Below are 21307 nucleotides of genomic sequence, written 5' to 3' on the forward strand. Positions count from 1 at the left end.
AACGTGTATATAGTTTTGTTTGTTTGATTTTTTTTGTTTGTAGTAGACAGGACATTTTTGTACAGTGCAGTATTTGTTGTTATTTATTGGTGATGACAATATAATTTTCCATGTGGGTGATTAATTGATTGATAATTGGTGGTGGTTGAGATTTAAATTGATTGATTGATTTTAAGACGCAAACAATTCACACAATTGTTTGTTAACGATTTTGTTTTTATAATACAAAATGTGTATGTTGTTTCGATTGTAGTTGATTTTGGTTTGTTTTTTTTTTTTTTTGTTTGTCAGAAAAGACAAAATTCGAGAGATAATTTTCAAATAGGCGCCCAATCACAATTCACAGCGCAATTAACATAAAAACATAAAATAACGTTTTGTTTTTTGTTTTCATTTGAATGAAGAGAAATGAAAAAATAAATATGATTAATATGATTTCTTAAAGTTTTCGTAAATTTTCTTTTAAATAGTAAAAAATTTAGGTAAATAGTATAAATATGCTTAAAATGTATAAGAAGTAGAAAAAATTTGAATATTGCTTATAGCTGTAAATTTTCTAAAAATGTTTACAACAAACTAAAATTTCTAATATAGCTAGCTAGCTTTGTTTGATATTACTTTCAGACTATTACTGAGCTAAAGTTTATTTTTGATGTTGTTTATTTGTTTTGTTTTATTTGATTTTTTAATACAAGCAATAAAATTATTTATGTTGTTTTATTTATGGAAATTTATAAGATTTCGTCTAAAAGTGTTTAAGTGCAATTTATAAAAAAGTGATTGAGAAATGAAAATACAATGTTTCAGTTTACTAACTCTAAAACAAAAATGACTGCAATGAACTCGTTTTGAAATCATACACAAATTTTAACTTTTTTTAATATCCTTGTTAAACCGAACGAAAAATTGATACTACAAATTTAAACTTTTTTAATATCCTTGTTACACCGAACTAAAAATTGATACCAACGATATTGATAGTAGAGTAATACCTTAACAATACCGTAATATGGATGATGTAAAACATTACAAATACCATACGGTATTGTTTTCTTATTAATTCAAGGTATTGCTTCACTATCAATACAATTGATACAACACGATAACGAATTTTCATTTGAGGTATAAACTCTACAACAGATGAACATCTCGTAATAAGAGGTTGTCAGTATTATTATTGTCGAGCAAATTGTGCATGAGTCAATAATATTAAAATAAAATTTCAACTCATTTAAATCGCCGGGCTAAGATTGTGTACCACCAGTTGTGCCACAGCTGTGCTCGGTAGAATGCCTGTGAAAGCAACTTGGCTACGGAAGATCCTTTACTCCACACTTATTACAGTAAGACACTTTCAAAAGTCGAAGAACATACATATAAACAAAGTCTAGCGAGTAAATATCAGAACTACTCATGGATAGGCATTTCTCGGAGAGAGAAACGAAGATTACGAACAATATGGTGCCGGAAGGGGTTATCACTAATATAGTTCGTCGGTGATTGTTAAGGAAATTGTATCTGAGTTAGGTATTCTTTGAACGATAAAAATGTTTACTACAATGAAATCACCATCTTCTTCTTCCATATATCCATACATAATGAAAAGAATTTATGTTTGTAGATTTGTAAATATGTTTGTTCCGTATAGACTTAAAAATGGCTGAGCTGATTTTCTCGAAACTTTCGTATATATTGTATAGGTTGGTCTATATAATTTGTTGATATTGGAAGAGGGGCGGACCCTCTCCCTAACACCAAAAGCATCAAACAAAAATAAAAGTGAAGCGATCGGGACAATATGGAACTCATGTGGAAGATATTCGGGAATAGAGTACGAAATTGATATTAAAAATTGGGTCCAGGTAGCAGGTTAGCAACCTCTACTGCAAAACCTTCACAAATAGTCATATTGAAAGATCATGACAATATGCGGCTCAATTTAAATGTATTCAGGAGTAGATTATGATTTTGGTCCGGAAGGAAAAATATTCTATATAATTTTTTAATATCGGAAGGGGAGCGGACTCTCCCTCTTCCCACAAAACACCACTCAAAAATAAAAGTGGATCGCTCGAGACATTATGGGACTCAAATGAGAGGTATACGGGAGCAGATTACGAACATTGAATGGAAGGAACAAGTATAATTGGTTGATATTGGAAAAGGGCCATACCCCTTATCACGAAAGCACAACACAAAAATAAAAGAAAATCGATTGGGACAAAATGGAGCTAAAATGAAAGTTATTCGGGAGATGATTATTGTCTGGAAGGAGCCATATTATTGTCTGGAAGGAGCCATATACTATATATAATTTGTTGATATCGGAAAGGGGCGGACCCTTCCCATTGTCATATAATTGGTTGATATCGGAAGAGGGGCGTACAAAAATTAAAGTGGATCGATTGGGACATAATGAAAGTTATACCAGAAAAGATTACGAACATAGTCTGGAAGGAGCAGTAGGTTATATAATTGGTTGATATCGGAAGTGGACCCTTCCCCTTACCACAAAAGTACCACACAAAAATGAAAGTGAATTGATTGGGACCGAATGGAAGATATTTGAGAGTAGATTACTATTATTGTCTGGAAGGAGCAATAAGCTATACAATTTGTTGACATCGGGAAAGGGGCGGACCCTCCCCCTTACCATAAAAACCACCCTTCCCCTTACCATAAAAACCAAAAAAAAATAATAATAGTGGACCGATCGGGACATTATGGTACTCTAATGAAAGGTATACGAGAGTAGACTACGAACATATTCTGGGAGGAGCAATAGTCCATATAACTGGTCGATATCGGAAGGGGAATTACGAACATGTTCTGGAAAGAGCAATAGGCCATATAATTGGAAAATTAGCAAATCATGGCTATAACGGGTATTTGAGAGTAGATAAACAAATTTTACAGGGGAATTGCGAACATGTTCTGGAAGCAGCAAAATGCCATATAATTGATTGATATCGGAAGAGGAAGCACCACCCAAAAAATTAAGGCCAAGCACCTAGAGGCGCGCCTCGATCTCAAAACCCCCTCAAATAGGCATTTTGGGCGATCATGACAATTGGGCCTCAAATGTAAGCTATTCGTGAATAGATTACACATATGATAAAAAAAATGAGTTTCAAGTGATCGGGTCCCACTTCACCCTCCAAAAGCCCAACACAGATGGGAAAATTTGCCAATCGTGGGTATAAAGGGTACAAATAAAGGGTATTTGGGAGTAGATAAACAAGAATTACAATGTACCGATTGAAGCAATATGGGTATCAAGTGAAGGTATTCGAAAGTAGAGTACGAATCTGAAATAAAATTTTGGCCTCAGGTATCTGGGGGCCACCCCATAACCCAATAACCGCCAACTGTCTATATACCGATTGGGACAATATGGGTATCAATTTTATTTGGATCTTAATTAATTGGTCGAAGGGACACTAAAGGCCTGAAGTCCTATAAGTCTTACCTCCTTTCTACTCAAAACCATGGAAAATATTAAGGATACCATGATAAAGAGCGAACCGATTAAAATAAAACCGCATGCCAATGTCAAGGACAGGTCCGTGAAGGCTTAAAAGCAATTTGAAAGCCGACATACTGATGAAATTCTTTGACCAGTATCGGGGACCGAGTGCTAAAAAACTGGACAAACATATGCTAAGGAACAGGTGGATACATTGTCGGTCCCATGACATAAATATAAGGGAGAAACTGGCACACACACGCACGTCACAGGGGGTATTTTCTCGCCACTCCTATTGGTGGCCATAAATAAATAACCTGTTAAAGATGCTGACTGAGGAGGGATTTGAACCCATCTGCTACGCAGACAATGTTTCAGTGCTTATAAGGAGGAAGGATCCAAATCACCTATGCAGAAGGGCCGAAAGGGTCTTGGAGATGGCATACGACTGAGCTAGACCTGGGGGTGTCAATGTTAACCCAGATAAGACGGTAATCTGCCTGTTTGCTACGAGAAATTTGACGCACCTATTTTTTTCAATAGAAAGATTTCGATATCTGATATGGTCGAATACTTACGAGTTATATTTCATAAAACGGGTATATACATATCATCATCGATACGAAATGAATATTAAATGAAATGTCTTATTGAGAAGACTACGACATGATACAAGTAAATGCCATAAATTTGTTGGGGGGGGATAGTCTTTAAATGAAATGTCTTTAACAATAGAGTATGAATATTAGGGACCAAACATCTGGGTCATGTCCTGCCTTTCAACAGAACTTGAATATTACAAACTCATTGTATCAAATGAAAGGTCTTTCACAGTATAGTACAAATGGGATGCTATTTAGGACCAAGTGTCTGAGGAACCAACTCCCTAATGTATATGTTGGCCCACTGGAACAATATGGTACTCACATTAAAGGTTTCTGGGAGTACGAAATTGAAATAACAGAATCAAACTGCACATGTATGCCATTCGGGATAAAATAGAACTTCAATGAAAGTTCTTTGGTAGTAGATAGTACAAATTTTGCCCTGCAATTTGGGTTGACTTAGCAGGATCCAGTGGAACTTTGAAAATGTTGTGTCCCTTGTGGTAGCTTTGTGATATGATTTTGAAATTATATATTAAATACACTAAAGAAAAAATAAGTGTGGATTCGGAATATGCCCATAGCTCTAAATGATTGGAAAGTTTTACAAATAATTTATTTCAAAAAGCAGTTTTAGGATGCAGCATAGACCAATTAGTAAGGTGATAAAGTGTCCCCCATTGAATAGTAAACTATTTTTATACCCTCCACCATAGGATGGGGGTATACTAATTTCGTCATTCTGTTTGTAACACCTCGAAATATGCATCTAAGACCCCATAAAGTATATATATTCTTGATCGTCATGTCATTTTAAGTCGATCTAGCCATGTCTATCCGTCCGTCCATCTGTCTGTCGAAAACACGCTAACTTTCGAAGGAGTGAAGCTAGCCGCTTGAGATTTTGCACAAATACTTTTTATTAGTGTAAGTCGGTTGGTATTGTAAATGGGCCAAATCGGTCCATGTTTTGATATAGCTGCCATATAAACCGATCTTGGGTCTTGACTTCTTTAGCCTCTGGAGGGCGCAATTCTCGTTCGATTTAACTAAAATTTTGCACGTGGTGTTTTGGTAGCACTTCCAACAACTACGCTAAGTATGGTTTTAATCGGTTCATGTTTTGATATAGCTGCCATATAAACCGATCTTGGGTCTTGACTTCTTGAGCCTCTAGAGGGCGCAATTCTCCTCCGATTTAACTGAAATTTTGCACATAGTGTTTTGGTATAACTTCCAACAACTGTGCTATGTATTGTATGATTCAAATCGGTTCATAATCTGGTATAGCTGTCATATAATCCGATGTTGGATCTTGACTTCTTGAACCTGAAATTTTGCATAAGGTGTTTTGTTATGACTTCCAATAACTGTGCTAAGTATGGCGCAAATCGGTACATAACCTGATATAGCTGCCATATAAACCGATCTGTGATATTGACTTCTTGAACCTCTAGAGGGCGTAATTCTCATCCGATTTGGCTGAAATTTTGTACAACGGCTTCTCTCATGACCTTCAACATGCGTGTATAATATAGTCTGAATCGATCAATAGCTTGATACCGCTCCCATATAAACCTTTCTCCCGATTTTGCTTCTTGAGCTCCTACAAGGCGCAATTCTTATCCGAATGAACTGAAATATTACACAATGACTTTTAAAATGTTCAGCATTCATTTATGGTTCGAATCGGACTATAGCTTGATATAGCTCCAATAGCATAACAGTTCTAATTCAATATGTTTGTTTGTAAAAAGAGATACCGCGCATAGAACTCGACAAATGCGATCAATGGTGGAGGGTATATAAGATTCGGCCCGGCCGAACTTAGCACGCTTTTACTGGTTAAAAATATTTTATTTAAATTGTTTTATAAAGATTTTAATGTTTAACCAACTTTTACATTGTATTTTCATTTCCATAAAATTAAAAAAAAATCATTTTTAAGTTTAAAATGGAAAATCATGCTGAAAAAAATTTTGTTTTAGTTTTTACAAATATTTAGAAAGAAGACAAAGGATATTTCGGTTCAAGAGACAAACAAAGTGATTCTTAAGGACAAATTCGACCAATTAGAGAAATCTGAAGAAAAAAATTGTAAATGTTTTTAATAAGAAAAAAAAATTATAATTAACTAAAACATGCTGGCTCTCTTTTCAGAAAGTTCAAAATTCTTTTATTCATTATTTACATGCTAATGTTCTTTTAGCGCTATATAAATTGATAAAACTAAATAAAAAATTATAATTAATTGAAAAAAAACAAACTAAACTAAATTGTAAAGAATATCTAAAAAATAAAGAAATACTATAACTAGTTTTATAGTCTTAGTAAATATAGGACACATTTATTTTTCATTAAATTTTTCTAACAAATTTTATCGACTTTTTTTCGTTTCTAATTTTGGCAATTTGAAATTTTCGTTTCATGACCTAACACTGATTACCAAATGGTATAAAAATTTTGTTTTTTTTCTATTGGAAAGAACCTGGTAAAAAATTTAATTAAATTCTAAAAATTCTATAACAAAGAGACCATAGCTTTGAAACTTTACAAAAAAAAAAATACTATTAATAGTATACATACATTTTATATATGAGTGAGAATTATTATTTAGAATTTTAAAAATATATACGTATAAATTGTGCTGTAAAATCTAAAATAATTAAATATGTGCGTATTTATGGCAGTATGAGGTGTAGCTTCTGCTAATGCGTATGTTATGTAATGCAAACTAATTTTCCTACGCAAACCTTCTTGGTATTATTATTATAAGCCAAATTTATATTGATTTTTATAAGTTTTATTTATTTAAATAGCCAATCCTAATTTTGTGCATTTGCGTTGAAATATTAAGGTGTGGGTTTTTATTCTACTATGGTGTGTTGCAGCAGTTTTTTTGTTTTGTATTTTCTTGGGTATGATCGATTGATTTTCAATATAAGCTCAAGGCAACTTAACAGCAGTTTTATGCCCTCCACTATAAAATGGGGGCTAAGGCGTATTTATAAGGCGGCGCATCCGCGAATTGCTACAACAAAGCATCTTTTTTGGGAACTTAATATGTCAAAATTTGTAACAGGACGAAGAAAATTCGATTCGCAATGACTTTTAAAGTTTTCGTCAAATTTGCTTCGACTAATCAGAGCAAGAAGAAAGAAGTTTATTGATTTTTGAGTGTCAAGCAAGAAAACAAAAAATTGCAAATTTTGCCCATGAACATTCCACTAAGGAACAGGGGCAAACTTCTCACATATCAATGAGTGCAGTCCTATTCAAGTTTTAAGCTCAATGATAAGGGGCCTCCTTTTTATAGCCCAGTCCGAACGGCGTGCCGCAGTGCGACACCTATTTGGGGAGAAGTTTAACATGGCATAGTACGCCAGCATGAGAAGGGAAAACCACCGCAGAATTTTTTTTACTGATGGTCTAACCAGGTTTCGAACACAGGCGCTTAACGTCATGGCCGGACATGCTAACCTATGCGCTATAATTGCTGTTTTATGTTAGTACAATACAGTGCAAATCACGATAAATCGGTTCGTATTATATGTTATCGGATGATATCGATAAGTTGTCAGCACAACTTTGTACTGATATTCTATCCAGATTATTTGACTTGCTCTCGATAGACATAAAACACTGCATAGAAACTGCACAGATTTTGTTTAAATTTTAAATTTTAAGTAGAAAAAGGAATTAAGAAACATAAAAACTGTAGAAAAACACAAGTAAATTAACAAAAAAAGCTAACAAGATAGTTAAAAAGTGCTTTGTTAAACTAATTTAAAGTTTAAAAGTAAATCAGATGTCCACGATCGATTGCAAAACAAGCTAAATAATATTCGTTGATCATACACAGTTACTCTTAAAATTCTCTCTTCTCTTAATTTTCTTCGTTTATTTTTAATCATTGTACTTGGTGCATCTTAAGATAGTCTATGGTTTATCTACATCCATTTACTGTCTGTGATTTTATTTAAGAAAAACAGAGTCAGCTTTTAGGCTCAGTGGAGATGTTTGCATAAACACACAGGATGTTTGAGCTACTATTTATTGTGGCACCCTGTTGCTATAATATATATTGTGGTAATGCAGTGGTTTTATTAGCCATCCCTAAAAATATGCTTTAGAAATTATCGAAACCATATTATCGACGTTGGAAATTTATAACACATCACCCTGTCACTCAGGATATAAGTTAGTTCAGGTAATAGCGTTTATTCTATGCCTAAAAGCGTGCTTTATTTTACAAATTTAACTTAATTTTATCGTTTTCGATTATAAGTAAAACCTATATATTTTCATCACTATCCACCTTACAAACAAGTAAACTAATGAAAATGATCGATCATCACCAAGAAATTTACCTAGTTAAAAAAAGTTCATGTTACATATAAAGGGATGCATAGGTATTCGAAAAAATCATTCATTCATTTCTTTAGTAAACCAAGAATAATGCGTACTTCCTTAAAAAAGCGGTTAGAAGGATTTGTTTGACTTCATCTTTTTAGCGATATGAAAGGCAAAGGTGTGTTTTTTGTTCTTGTACATATATGGTGGTATAGTTTTCTTGGTATTTTCATACACAAATTTGTTTTTTGGGACAAGGCAGTATTGAATTGTATTTTTTGTTTGTTTGTGGCACGATACGATCGAAATAAAGAAAATCGGAAAACGAGCAATATCAGTGGGTCATATCATTTTACACGGTATGCAAAGTAGTATGTACATTCTTCTAGCAATTTGCTGAGTTTCTAGCATTACATTCAATCATACATAGCAAAAAATGGGGAGTTTAAAAAAAAAAAATAAATTTGAAAAATACTTCGTGATAGTTTTTAGTTTTTTTTGTAGTTTTATACCGGTTCTTCATCAGCCGTAGGACTAAGTAATTCTTCGTCATCTTCACCACGATTTTTCCGCTATTGTATTGGTCGTTTTATACACATACGCACACAAACACACCAAAAGATTATAGTTTAAATATAAAAAAAATAATGGCATTTAATAGCTGAATGATTTCTGATTTGATCAAAATTATTTTTATGTGTTTCATTTTGTTGTTTTGGTATATATAGTATCATTATGTGTAAAACTCTGCTTAAATGTTGGGTGAATGATAAAAAGTCTTTAGAAAAATAAAAACAATATAATTGATATTGGAAGGATTGCCTTTTTGCAAAACATTTATCGGTTTATAATTGCAAAAATATTAGAGTTTTCTATAAAACAGTGAATGCACATTGTATTTCTTAGTAGATTTCGTGGGTACCATGATATAAGAGTAAGGGATAAGGTGGCACAGGGAACTTCTTATGGCTGCTCCTAAGGGTAACCATCGTAAATAAATAGCCTACTACATTTGCTGACTGCCATACCAGATGGTAGAGTACCTCACAGATTTTGCTAGCATTAGGAGGGGATAACCATCGATGAATAATTTTTTAAATGTTCTCGCCAGGATTCGAACCCTGGCGTTCAGCGTCATAGGCGGACACGCTAACCTCTGCTCTACGGTGACCTCCAAGTGGTACGAGTCCGAATAAGCTATGCAGAAACGATGAAAGAGTTTTGAAAATGTCTCTTCACTGAGCTAGATTTAGGGATGTGAACGTTAAACAAGGGACGACTAAGATTTCAGTTTTCCTGGTGCCAAGTTTACAAGTTTAGTTTGGTGGATGCCGACATAGCAGTAGTGCAAAATAAGAACATCACAATAGAAAACCTTTTGTCTTGGCATAGGTGGGGCGATGAGGCCCACGTCAACCAAGACATTGGACACAGTTACAGGGATAATAATCAAGGCAACCATACTGCACCGAACGAAAAATCGATGTCATTGATAGCAAAGTAATACCAATACAATGCCTAAGGTATGGATGGTGGAAAGCTGAAGACGGGCTATATCGGAATATATCTTGATATAGCCCCCAAATAGACCAAACTGCCGATTTAAGGTCTTAGACCCATTTACTCCTAAATTTCCCATAAACATTCCACTAAGGAACAGGGGATACTTCTCTCAATGACAAGGGGCCTCCTTTTTTATGCCGAGTGCCGCATATGCGTGCCACATAGCGACACCACTTGGCAGAGAAGTTTTAAAATGACAGCATACCTCACAAATGTAACCAGCATTAGTAAGGGGATAACCACCGCTGAAAATTTTTCTGATGTTCATGGCGGGATTTGAACGCAGGCGTTTGGCGTCATAGGCGAACATGATCACCTCTGCGGCACGGTGGCCTACCAATGCTCATTTAAGTCACATTTAAAATGAAATTCGGGACAGTGAGTATTGTCAATCCTCTTGACAGTACTGTTCAATACGCCCCAGATTGGTCCCGATTTAGATATAGCTGCCATATAGACCGATCTCTTGATTTAAGGTCATGGGACCATAATAGGCGTATTTATTGTCCGATTCCGTAGAAATTTGATATATCGAGTTGTGTTAGGCTCCTCGTCCCAGATCGGTCCAGATGTGGATATAACTGCCATATAGACCGATCTCTCGATTTAAGGTCTTGGGCCCTTATTTCGCAGAAAGTTGATATTGCGAGTTGTGTAAGGGTCCTCGACATCCCTGTTTAATGCGGCCCAGATTTGGATATAGCTGCCATACACACCGATCTCCCGATTTAAGGTCTTGGGCCCATAATAGGCAAATTTATTGTTTGTCCCAGTTCCTTAGTGGAATATTCATGGGCAAATTTGCATTGACATCATCCAATTTCGCAGAAACTTGGTATTGTGAGTTGTGTAAGGCCCTTCGACATCCCTGTTTAATACGGCCCAGATCGGTAAAGATTTGGACATAGCTGCCATACATACAGATCTCCCGATTTTGCTGAAATTATGCACAATGAATTGCGTTAGACCCCTCGACATTTGTATCGAATTTGGTGAAGATCGGTCTATATTTCGATATAGCTGCCATAAAGACCCATCTCCGAATTTAAGTTCTTGGGCCCATAACAGGCATATTAGTTGTCCAATTTCGTTGAAATTCGGTATAGCGAGTTGTGTTAGGCTCCTCGTCATCTTTGTTCAATGCGGCCCTGATCTGTTCAGATTTGGTATAGCTGCCATATAGACCGGTCTCCAAATTTAAGGTCCTCGGTTCCATAACAGGCGAGTTGTGTTAGGTTTCTCGACATCCCTGTTCAATACGGCCCAGATCGGTCCAGATATGGATGTAGCTGCCATATATATACTGAACATCCGATTTAAGGTTTTAGGTCCATAAAAGATAAATTTATTAACCGATTTCGCTGAAATGTAGCACAATGAGTTTTGTAAGGCACTTCGACAGTGGTGTGGTCGAGTGTGGTCAAGATCAGGCTATATCTCAATATAGTTCTCATATATACCGATCACCCGATTTAAGTTCTTGGGACAATAATAGCTCGTTTATTACTCGATTTCGTTGAAATTTGACACAGTGGTCTGTGTTAGGCCCTTCGATATTCGTGTCGAATATGGTTCAGATAATTCTTTATTTGGAAATAGTTGTCATAGTTGTCTTCACCCGATGAATTTGTTACAATAAGTTGTGTTAGACCCTTTCATAGCTATTCTGAATATGGCGGAGATCAAACTCTATTAAGATATAACTGCTATAGGTTCATAAATGATGAATTTTTCACCGTATTATGACGAAAGGTGGTTAGTATATATTTCCGAAGTGGTGGGTATCCAATGTTCGACCCGGCCGAACTTAATACTTTTTTACTTGTTTTTTTTTTATTGTTTTTGTATTAATACACGGTGTTGCTTTACTATCAATACTTTTGATACCATATGGCATTCATTTTTCTTTCGGAATAGGAAAACTGCATGGATTGAGAGAAGTTTCTGATCGGATACCTGAGAAGACACAGTCTTGGATGGAATTAACTCTGGTCTTGCCATCTGGTAAAAAAAAGAACATGATTGGGACTTTTCATGGAGGACCCAGAGAGAGTTCTGTTTCCTCCTGCCTGGCCATAACACGCCCAGGGGGAAATCCGGGTGATCACAGAATGTGTGCGGGTAGTTAGTCAGTCATTAGGGCTATAACAACCTGGACGATATGTTTGTGGAAGATCTGTGAGGATGGCAAGATCCGTATTGTTTGGGTGCCTGGCCATTGCGGAAGAAAAGGGAAAGGGGCAAGTGACTTGAAAACTGTTTTCATTAAACATGATGAATGCGAAGAGAGTGAAGGACGCATGGCACTGTAGATCAGTAAAAATGTCATAAATACAAGGAAAATTCTCTGCGGGTCTGTATCGTGGGAAGGCGAGGCTATTATTCAGTAGTAGTAGAAAGTGGTCGATATGGCTTTCGGATACATAGGACTACGGGCGCACTTATATAGAAAAGGTGCAGTCATTGACAGCGTACGTAGAGCATATGAGGAAGATGATAAGACGCTCAAACATTTCCTATGTCAATGCCCGGCTCTCGCGACTAACACATTTGGAGGGATTTGAATCCGTCTGCTATACAGACGACGTTATAATACTTCTTAGGGTTAAGGATCCGAACCTAGCTATGCAGAACGGCCGAAAGGGTCTTGCAAATGGCATATGACTGGGCTAGACCCAGGGTCTCAATGTTAACCCAGAGAAGACTGAAATATGCCAGTTCACGAGGACAAGGTCAAATACTTAAGAGTGATCGTGGATAGGAAACTTAATTAGAAGTGTCACATTCAGAAGCGTACTGAGAAGGCTCATAGATGTTGGGCACTATGTAGACGGGCCGTAGGCTCGAAATGGGGCCAGAATCCGGGGATAGTCTACTAGCTATACAGAAGCGAGACTAGACCTATATTTACTTACGCGTCAGTAGTTTGGTGGTAAGTGAAAAAAAGGGCAACCTTATCACCATACAACAAGTTCAGAGAACATGTTGTCTTGGCATAGGTGGAGAGATGAGGACCACGCCCACTAGGGACTATTCTAGATATCAAACCCATTGACGTACAGCTACAATGTTATGGGAGAATGGATTGAGGATGGGAGTAGCTCGTACCATCGCGGTCTAATCAAGGCGACGATAGAAAACTTGGAAGAAAGGGAAGAGGTTTCCGATCGAATACCTGTGACGACACTTGAGGTCGAGTGCGAGGCACTGCTGCCAGCGGAACCCTAGTATCCTTTTGAAAGATCATGTCACCTGGATGGATCAAACCAAGGGGACAGATTGGACCTGGATTTCAATTCAGGATTTTGTAAGAAGCACGGAATTCCTAACTTAAAATTTTCTTTTTCGAGGTTACTTTTATACTGGCAAACAGATGCTATTTTGGACTAAGTAAGCAGTTTAGAAACAGGGCCACCTCTCAACAGACGAAGATTACACTATACAAGACACTGATACTACCCGTGTTGTTATATGGTTCTCAGGCATGGGTACTTGTGAAAGCAGATGAGGTAGTGCTTGGAGTATTTGAGAGAAAGATTACTTACTTACTTTTAATGGCTATGACAAATATTTGTTCCACTAGCCGAACGTAGAATAGCGTTCCAAGCGCCTCGATCTTCTGCGCTCATTCTAAAATCTCTGACACCAAGTTTCGAGGTGTCTCCCACAACTTGATCCTCCCATCGGGCTTTTGGTCTTCCCGGTTTGCGTGTACCACTGTGTTTGCCTTCAAAAGACTTCTTTGCTGGAGCTTCTTCATCCATTCTGACAACATGACCTAGCCAACGCAGCCGTGTAACTATGCTATCGGCTGCGTTGGTACACGCAAACCGGGAAGATCAAAAGCCCATTGCAAGGTGGGAGGTGGTGGGAGACACCACTAAACTTGGTGTCAGAGATTTTAGAATAAGCGCAGAAGATCGAGGCACTGGGAACGCTATTCTACTTTCGGCTAGTGGAACAAATGTTCTGTCATAGCCAATTAAACTTGGGTATTAATATCTGCACCCTCTTTTCAAACTAACCTTACCTCACCTTACACACTCCGGAACTTAGGTTCGGATATCATACCAGATTTGAACTAATTTTTGGGTAAAGAATGGAGAACGATTAGGGATTTTGTATGCAGCTCACAACTAGCGGATTGTTAGCGTAGATGTTGACTATAGTGGCATGGACGGATTAGAATCCCCAGGCTCTTCTTCAACCAATACTGAAGTTATGTGCACTGTTAAATTATTTCGATTAAATTATTGTAAGTTAAAGAAAACAAAAGAGCGGTACAAATTACTGATAAATATTTTAAAGACAATCCTTTCAAACGGATTTTTTTTTTTGTATAACAACATTTAATATAAACCTATCATAGTTTTTCTAAAATAGTATGTCAAAATTTAATAACAGAAAAAAATTGAGTATATATTCATAAATTAACATCTAAGGCAACATAAACATGCCATAAACCTAGATATATTTTTTCCATTTAAAAATATTTTTATATTCTTTCAATGTAGAACAAATTCGTAATATACTCGGCTATGGTCCAAACTGATAACAACAAAGAGAACGTTAAAATGTTATCATATGTAATTCAGATGTACTAAAATTGTAATATTATTTAAAGATATGTAAGTATTTATTGAACGAACTAACTTTAAAATTCCATTGAATGAATAAATTATTCTTTTTTTTAATTTTAATGCTAAACTTGTTGCAAATTAATGATTTTAAAGCAAAGTTTTTGTTCGCCAAGAGAAAGAATAAACAAGCATGGCAAATATGGCGCATAGGAGAAAAGGAGTTTTGATTTCGCTTTAAATCTTTTCATTTGTTTTGAATATATTGAATATGTTTTTAACACATTTCTTCGTTTAACCTCAGAATTGATTACAAGTTGTATGACTTGGAGGACTAGTGCCGATTGTAATGTTTTGGATTCTAGAATCGATAAAATCTAACATTTACAAAGGTAGTCCCATAACTAGTGCAGATATATACATATCTTCAATGCACACTGTAATCCCATGTAAAATCTGGCAGTAAAACGGTTAAAGTAATGGTAAATCCTCAAAGATATAAATCCTAATAAGATATTTGTCGGTTGGACAGCTCGTCTTAGAGCAAATTGTACATTCTGGGTATTATGATAGGCTAAAATTTAATTTATGATTCAGACGGATAATGCCGTAAGGCTTGGGCACCTGAAGTTCCTGGTTGAAGCCGCTTCTGAAGGGAAAACGAGTTTCATAGTAGGAAGTGACGCTAAACCAAATCATTAGATATGGAGAAGTTCGAGTATCAGCGAAAGGGGTAATCTGCTTATCACATATATAACAAGTTGCGATTCGCAATAAAGGCCATAAACCGTTCTTTATTATCAGGAGTAGGCAGGAGGTACTAGATGTTACCTTTGTATTGTTATTTGTAAAGGATATGAAACTGGGAATTGTTGGATGATCACAACTACTCTGAACATCGTTATATTAGTTTCATTCTTGGAGAGGATGCTGCAAAAGTGGTTTCTCGGCTAAACAAAAGAAAGGCGGATTGGAATAAAATTCGGCACACATTTAGGATGACTATTTCTTCTAGACCAGAAAAGTAAGTGAAAACTGCGAAGGACATCGACATATGGTCAAGCGGATCACGAAGATCTTGAATGACTGGCTCATGTCAGTCTGAAGAAACCAAGGGGTCATCAGCGACCGCCATTAAGGACCCCAGAACTGGTTGGTCTAAGGAAGAGCTGCAGAAAACTCTTGAATAGGTCGAAAACCATAAGGGCACTATATGATTGAGACGTCAACAAGCCTGAGCTAACAAAATACAAGGGCGAGTTGAGAAAGGCTCAGAAAAAATTCTAAATGAGATTCTGTATCTTCGTGGAGAATACATCTTCGGCCTCTTCGCTAAGGAAGATCCTTTCCTCGAAACCTATTATTGAATTCACAGAATGTATGGACAATGTCTAATAAGGAAACACTAGAACTAATCGTTGATACACATTTCCCGGGGAACTTTCTAACGGACAAATTGGCGCCAGAAGTGGTTTTCACTGACATGCCTTCGCCAAGCGTTATTGAAGAAATTCTGAGTCGAAAATCCTTTAGCCTATAAAAATTTTCGACTCTAGGCGGCATAGAGATCGTATCATATGTGGACGATTCTACAATCATGGAAACAGGCCTCAGCCATTCACGACATCTGCGGTAGGTTAAACGTCTACTCAATGAACTTGCCTCTTATTTCGCTGCATGATATCTGCCACCTTATCTTCAGCCACATTGTTCGCTACATACACAGACGAGGTTGGTAGGGAACTGAATATGATGGTGACAAATCCAACTATCAAGTGTCTCAAAATACTTGGTGTCCCATTTGACAGCTATCTCCTCACATGTCACTGCAGTCTGCGTAAGGTCAGAAATAGAAAAAAGGTCCTTAAGTCACTGGCCGGCAGCACTAGGGTTACTGATAAATAAATCTTGATGACCACTCACAAAGCAATTAAGCAAATTAACAGCGCCAGAGTGGCCTCGTCTGCTATGTAAGACTGCAGCGGAATAATATTCATATCTGTTAGAATACCGCTTTTCGAACTGCGACGGGCTGTCTCCTTAGTTTATTGACCACCTTCATTAGGAGACAAGGACCCTACCCGTCTAAACAATACCTTCTGGGCTGTTATGGATAGGTAACCACCGCCCAGAAGCCTTCAGTTGCATCTTAAAGATCTAGAGCGAGAGGTACAGTGCTACCTCTCGCTCTATATTCGACCAATTCTGACTTATAGATGCCACGTTTGGAGGCCTGAGACAGAGGCTATACCTTGTAGACCTGATAAGGAAGTCAAAAAACTGCAAAAGTCATTGATAGAATATTCCAGCGGATCACGAACACCCTGAATGACTTAGGTCCGTACGTCCTAAAGGCAAACCAAGGGTCAAACAGCGACCGCCACCGTCGCTATAACTGGTTGAAAGGAAGAGTTACTGAATACTGTTAAATATGGCCACAAATATGTAATTTCTTGCTAGGAGCACTGCTTTGAGCTTAGGGAGCTTTATGTTTGGTCATGCGACATTCTTGAACCTTGTGCTATCCTTTATGCATTCCCCAATTAGCCACATGTCTATCGTATATGTGGAGGTGGCTATCCTCGTCTAGCTCCTATAGGTGAGCAAGCTCGTTCCGATCCTAAGGATCGATCGCCGTGGGAACATGATGGCCATTGGTTATTTAAAGGCTCGAATAACTTGCCTTGTCGTATTGAGTATCATAGGCACTCAGTATTAATGCAAGAGCCGGTGCTGCTCTCTGACTGAGACTCTTCGCTCGATACCGTTGATTGTTCACGATTGCAATTTCTGCCACTCCGTATGAAGCATTCCACTAATCCGCAACCTGTGGACGATTAGCTCGTAGCTAAGTTTCTTGTGATAACAATGAACACCACACAGATCGGACCGCAAAGTTCCAGCCTGTATGGTGCTCATAGTTATCCTGTGCAGGGCTCCCTTTCCTTGTTCCTGTGATATAGCAATGAATGAAAATGTCTAAAACTGTTATTAAAAGCTAATCTAAACTATGGTGAAGTTGAGTCGAACGCATATGATAATCCATCATAAGACGAGTTCATTTGAGACCTATTTTGGTCTATTGTGGAATATTTAGAATATGGGGAGAGAATATGTAGTTCATATAATACAAATCTAATGTAGTCACAGAATGTATGGACAATGCCTAATAAGGAAACACTAGAACTAATCGTTAATACACATTTCCCGGGAAATTCTCGAAGGGACGACGTTGCGCCAGAGGTCACTGATATGCATTCGCCGAAGGTTATTGGAGAAATTTTGTCTGAGTCAAAAATCCTTTGGGCGATAAAAAGTTTTTGCTCGTTTAAGTAGCCTGGCCCTGATAAACTTGCAAAACCCAACCATTTCGTTTTGTAATCCGAAGCTGCTAAAATCTTTTCCGTCATGTGAGAGACATGTTATTATTTGCACACTTCTGACACAAAGCACCATACAGATTGAAGAATTCAAACCATTAATTCTCTTGTCTACTCTGCAGTTATATCAAGCAATGACCTAGTATGAATTTACGCTTTAAAAAGTTTAAAGTTCTTAAACTTCATGGGTCGGATGCTTGGATTACTTGCAATACAAATTCAGCCACTACATTTTTTTATAAGATTTCAGTTCTTTGTATTAATGATTCAAGAAATTATACTGCTGATGTTTAGTACAAAGATTAATTTTTGACTTCAAATAATAAACTAGGTAAACTTCACTCTGTTTGTACATATTTGAAGTGTGAAATTCTTCAAATGTGTTATTTTTAGCATTTAGCTTGCAACTAAGCATTTGCGAATAAACTAGAAATTCTGTAATTACACTTTTGCAACCAATTTTAGACAAAGGCGCAGAAGGACCAATAATTTCTTACCGAATTTCTTTCTCAGATAAATTCATTCAATGGAATATTAGATGTATATATAGAAACTCTTTAACTTTGATATTAAGTTACAACAAATATATAAGGCATAAATATATGTTTTAATTAAATAGTATATTTGAAACTTTAATATGGAGTTTGGGTTAAGAGAGTATTAAGTACCTCTTTCCAATTTTGCTATTTTTTATGATTTGCAATTATTTATTTTGTGTTTTTTTTTTGGTTGTAGATTGTTAAAAAATTAATTTTTTTTTGCATAGTTTTGTATTTTTGTTGTTGGTGATGGTTAACGAATTTATACGTACAAGTGAAAAGAAGGTTAAAATAAGTAATTAACATAAATGGTTAAAATAAGAATAGCTTAAAAGTACATAAACCTAAAATTTATCTTTTCAATACCATATATTAACGTAGATTATTTGTAGTTTCTTTTTACTTTATCCTATAATTGTTCTAATTTATTTGTTTTTTATTAAATATTCAATTTGGTGCAATGAAACAATTTTAAGCATTATGTGTCTCTTGTTTTGGTTTTAATAATTTTGTTTGCCTAAAATATTCTAGTTTTTCACAAAAAACATCTGTGCCAATTAACAGCTAATAAGTTTTCCTAATTTTTACAGTTTTTTTCCTAAAAGTTTTATACAACGTCTACTACATGTTTAATTTTGGTCGATCTAAAATGTATTTACAGAAACAAATTCTCTCTTAAATGAGATATTTGTTTAATTTGAATATTACTGATCCCTTTTTATATTGTCTGTTTTTTTTTTCAATTAATTATAAAAGCCTATATTTGTTATACAATGTCCTTTGTTGGTATTTTGATTACACCTAAAATAGTGATTCTTTGTTCTTCCTTATGCAAATAGTATTTTTGTTAAGTGTTTTAGCTTTTGTTGTTGTTTTTTTCTTTTTTTTTTTTTGAAAAAGTTTAATACATGATTAGAAAGATAATTGATAAACTTACCGGCATTCCTCCTTGTACACCGCCGCCATCGCGTCTTATGCGATATCCTTCTAGCAACAACAATCCTGTATAGATTTTACCCACTGTCATTTTGCCCTTGTTCAATTGATCATTGGGCGGCACCAGTAGATCCAGCATTTTTTTGGCTTGCAATGGCCATATTTTTTCTATAGTTTCCCTAAGTTCAGAATCGGCTTGGTCCATTTCTTCCGCTATAAAATTATTAAAATAAAATAATCATTGTAATAATTTATAGCAATATAATTAAAAACTAAGCATAATAGTCAGTTAAGATAGAAGAAACAAATCCATATGTATTGTATATTTAGAAACCGAGGTTCTGTCCATAATCGTCCGAAGAAATTACTGAACGTTATTCATGGTGAAGGTCTTATATAAACTGACCATTATATGGATAGAGTTACACTAATCTCGGCGGATGTTTTCAGATGGGTTATTAAACAATCCGTATCAAATTTCGAGCATATATGTTTAAACTGCAATAAATACGGTTGGCAAATGACAACATTATGCAAATTACCCAAAATCGCCCGATTTTCACTTCTAGTGTCACTGCAAGGGTATCATTGACCAATATTGCCAAATTGTTCACAACCCTTTGCTCGATGGCTAACACAATATCTAAGAAGTTTGGTCAAAATCGGCTCCGATATATATACATATATATAGGGCAGCTATATCTAAATCACCAGTAATGTCGACAGTTTTTCTGCCAAATTTAGAGAGTATCAGTTAATAAATGTCCATTTTATTGCATTATTATTGCAAATCGGACGAAAATATATATGGGAGCTATATCTAAATTTTAACCGATTTCGAGCAAACTTCTCAGATATTGTGGTAGTCGTCAAAGAAAGGTTGTACAAAGTTTTTGGCAAGATTGGTCAATAAATGCGCTTGCTTTGACACAAAAAATTAAAATCGGGCGATAAATATATATGATAGATATATCTTGATCTGAACCGATTTCTATGAAATTCACCAGTAATGTCGAAAGTTATAAGAAAATTATTCTTGCCATATTCGGAGAGTATAAGTTAACAAATGACCATTTTATTGCAAATCGGGCTAAAATATATATGGAAGCTATATCCAAATCTGAACCGATTTTTTTCAATTTCTATGGGCTTTGTCTCTAGGCCGAAAAACATGCCTGTACCAAATTTAAAGATGATCGGATGAAAACTGCGACCTGCACTTTGTACACAAATTAACATGGAGAGACGGACATAGCTAAATCGAATCAGAAAGTGATTCTGAGTCGATCGTTATACTTATCAACATCTATCTCTCTTCCTTCTGGGTGTTACAAACAAATGCACTAAGTTATAATACCCTGTACCACAGTAGTGGTCACCCGAAGGACATTATCCCGATTGGGAGAGTATAAAAATGTCACCATAGTGTCGGGGGGTCCCCCATCCCCAAAAACACCGCCCAATAGCAATCTTTTACCGCTTTGAGCAATATGGGTATCAAATGAAAGGTATTTAAAAGTCGAGTAAAAATATGACATTAAAATTTATTCCTTGATGTCTGAGGGGCCTCCTCAGCCTTAAAACCACCCAGTATTTACCGATTGGGACAGTGTCTTAAGAATTTGGTCCAAGGTGTATACGGGGTCTCCCCAACCCCAAAAAAGGTCATGAATGTCCAACGTCATAAAATGGATATCAAATGAAAGTTCTTTGGGAGTTGATTATGCGTCTGGTATACACATTTGAGACGGAGTCTGGGACCGGCCCACTTACTGAATACCCTTCAATAGAACGTGTAGTTCGAGCGGGATAATATGTGAATAAAAAGGAAGGTCTATATCAGTAGAGTTCGAATCTAATGTAGATATAAGGATTCACGTATCTGGGT

The 21307-nt window shown here is 36.1% G+C and overlaps 1 protein-coding gene and 1 long non-coding RNA gene across 13 annotated transcripts in view; one reads left to right on the forward strand and one right to left on the reverse strand.

Annotated features, from left to right (window-relative positions):
- Nucleotides 1-21307, forward strand: part of LOC106092358 (uncharacterized) — a 324230-nt gene that overhangs the window by 210722 nt on the left and 92201 nt on the right. The gene's annotated exons all lie outside the window — the stretch shown is intronic.
- The window catches only part of LOC106095970 (voltage-dependent calcium channel type A subunit alpha-1), a 296916-nt gene that overhangs the window by 29072 nt on the left and 246537 nt on the right, over nucleotides 1-21307 (reverse strand). For 7 of the 12 annotated variants that reach the window (XM_059368089.1, XM_059368092.1, XM_059368093.1 and 4 more), the window contains 2 exons: nucleotides 19421-19632; nucleotides 8937-8996 (listed from right to left, as the gene is read on the reverse strand). In XM_059368089.1, the coding sequence (XP_059224072.1) occupies nucleotides 8937-8996; nucleotides 19421-19632 (272 nt within the window). The remainder of the gene's footprint in view (nucleotides 1-8936; nucleotides 8997-19420; nucleotides 19633-21307) is intronic. The other 5 variants (XM_013263455.2, XM_013263454.2, XM_059368096.1 and 2 more) reach the window with 1 other exon arrangement.

The sequence above is a fragment of the Stomoxys calcitrans genome, chromosome 4 (genome assembly GCF_963082655.1).
Source record: "Stomoxys calcitrans chromosome 4, idStoCalc2.1, whole genome shotgun sequence".
NCBI classification, from domain to species: Eukaryota; Metazoa; Arthropoda; class Insecta; order Diptera; family Muscidae; genus Stomoxys; species Stomoxys calcitrans.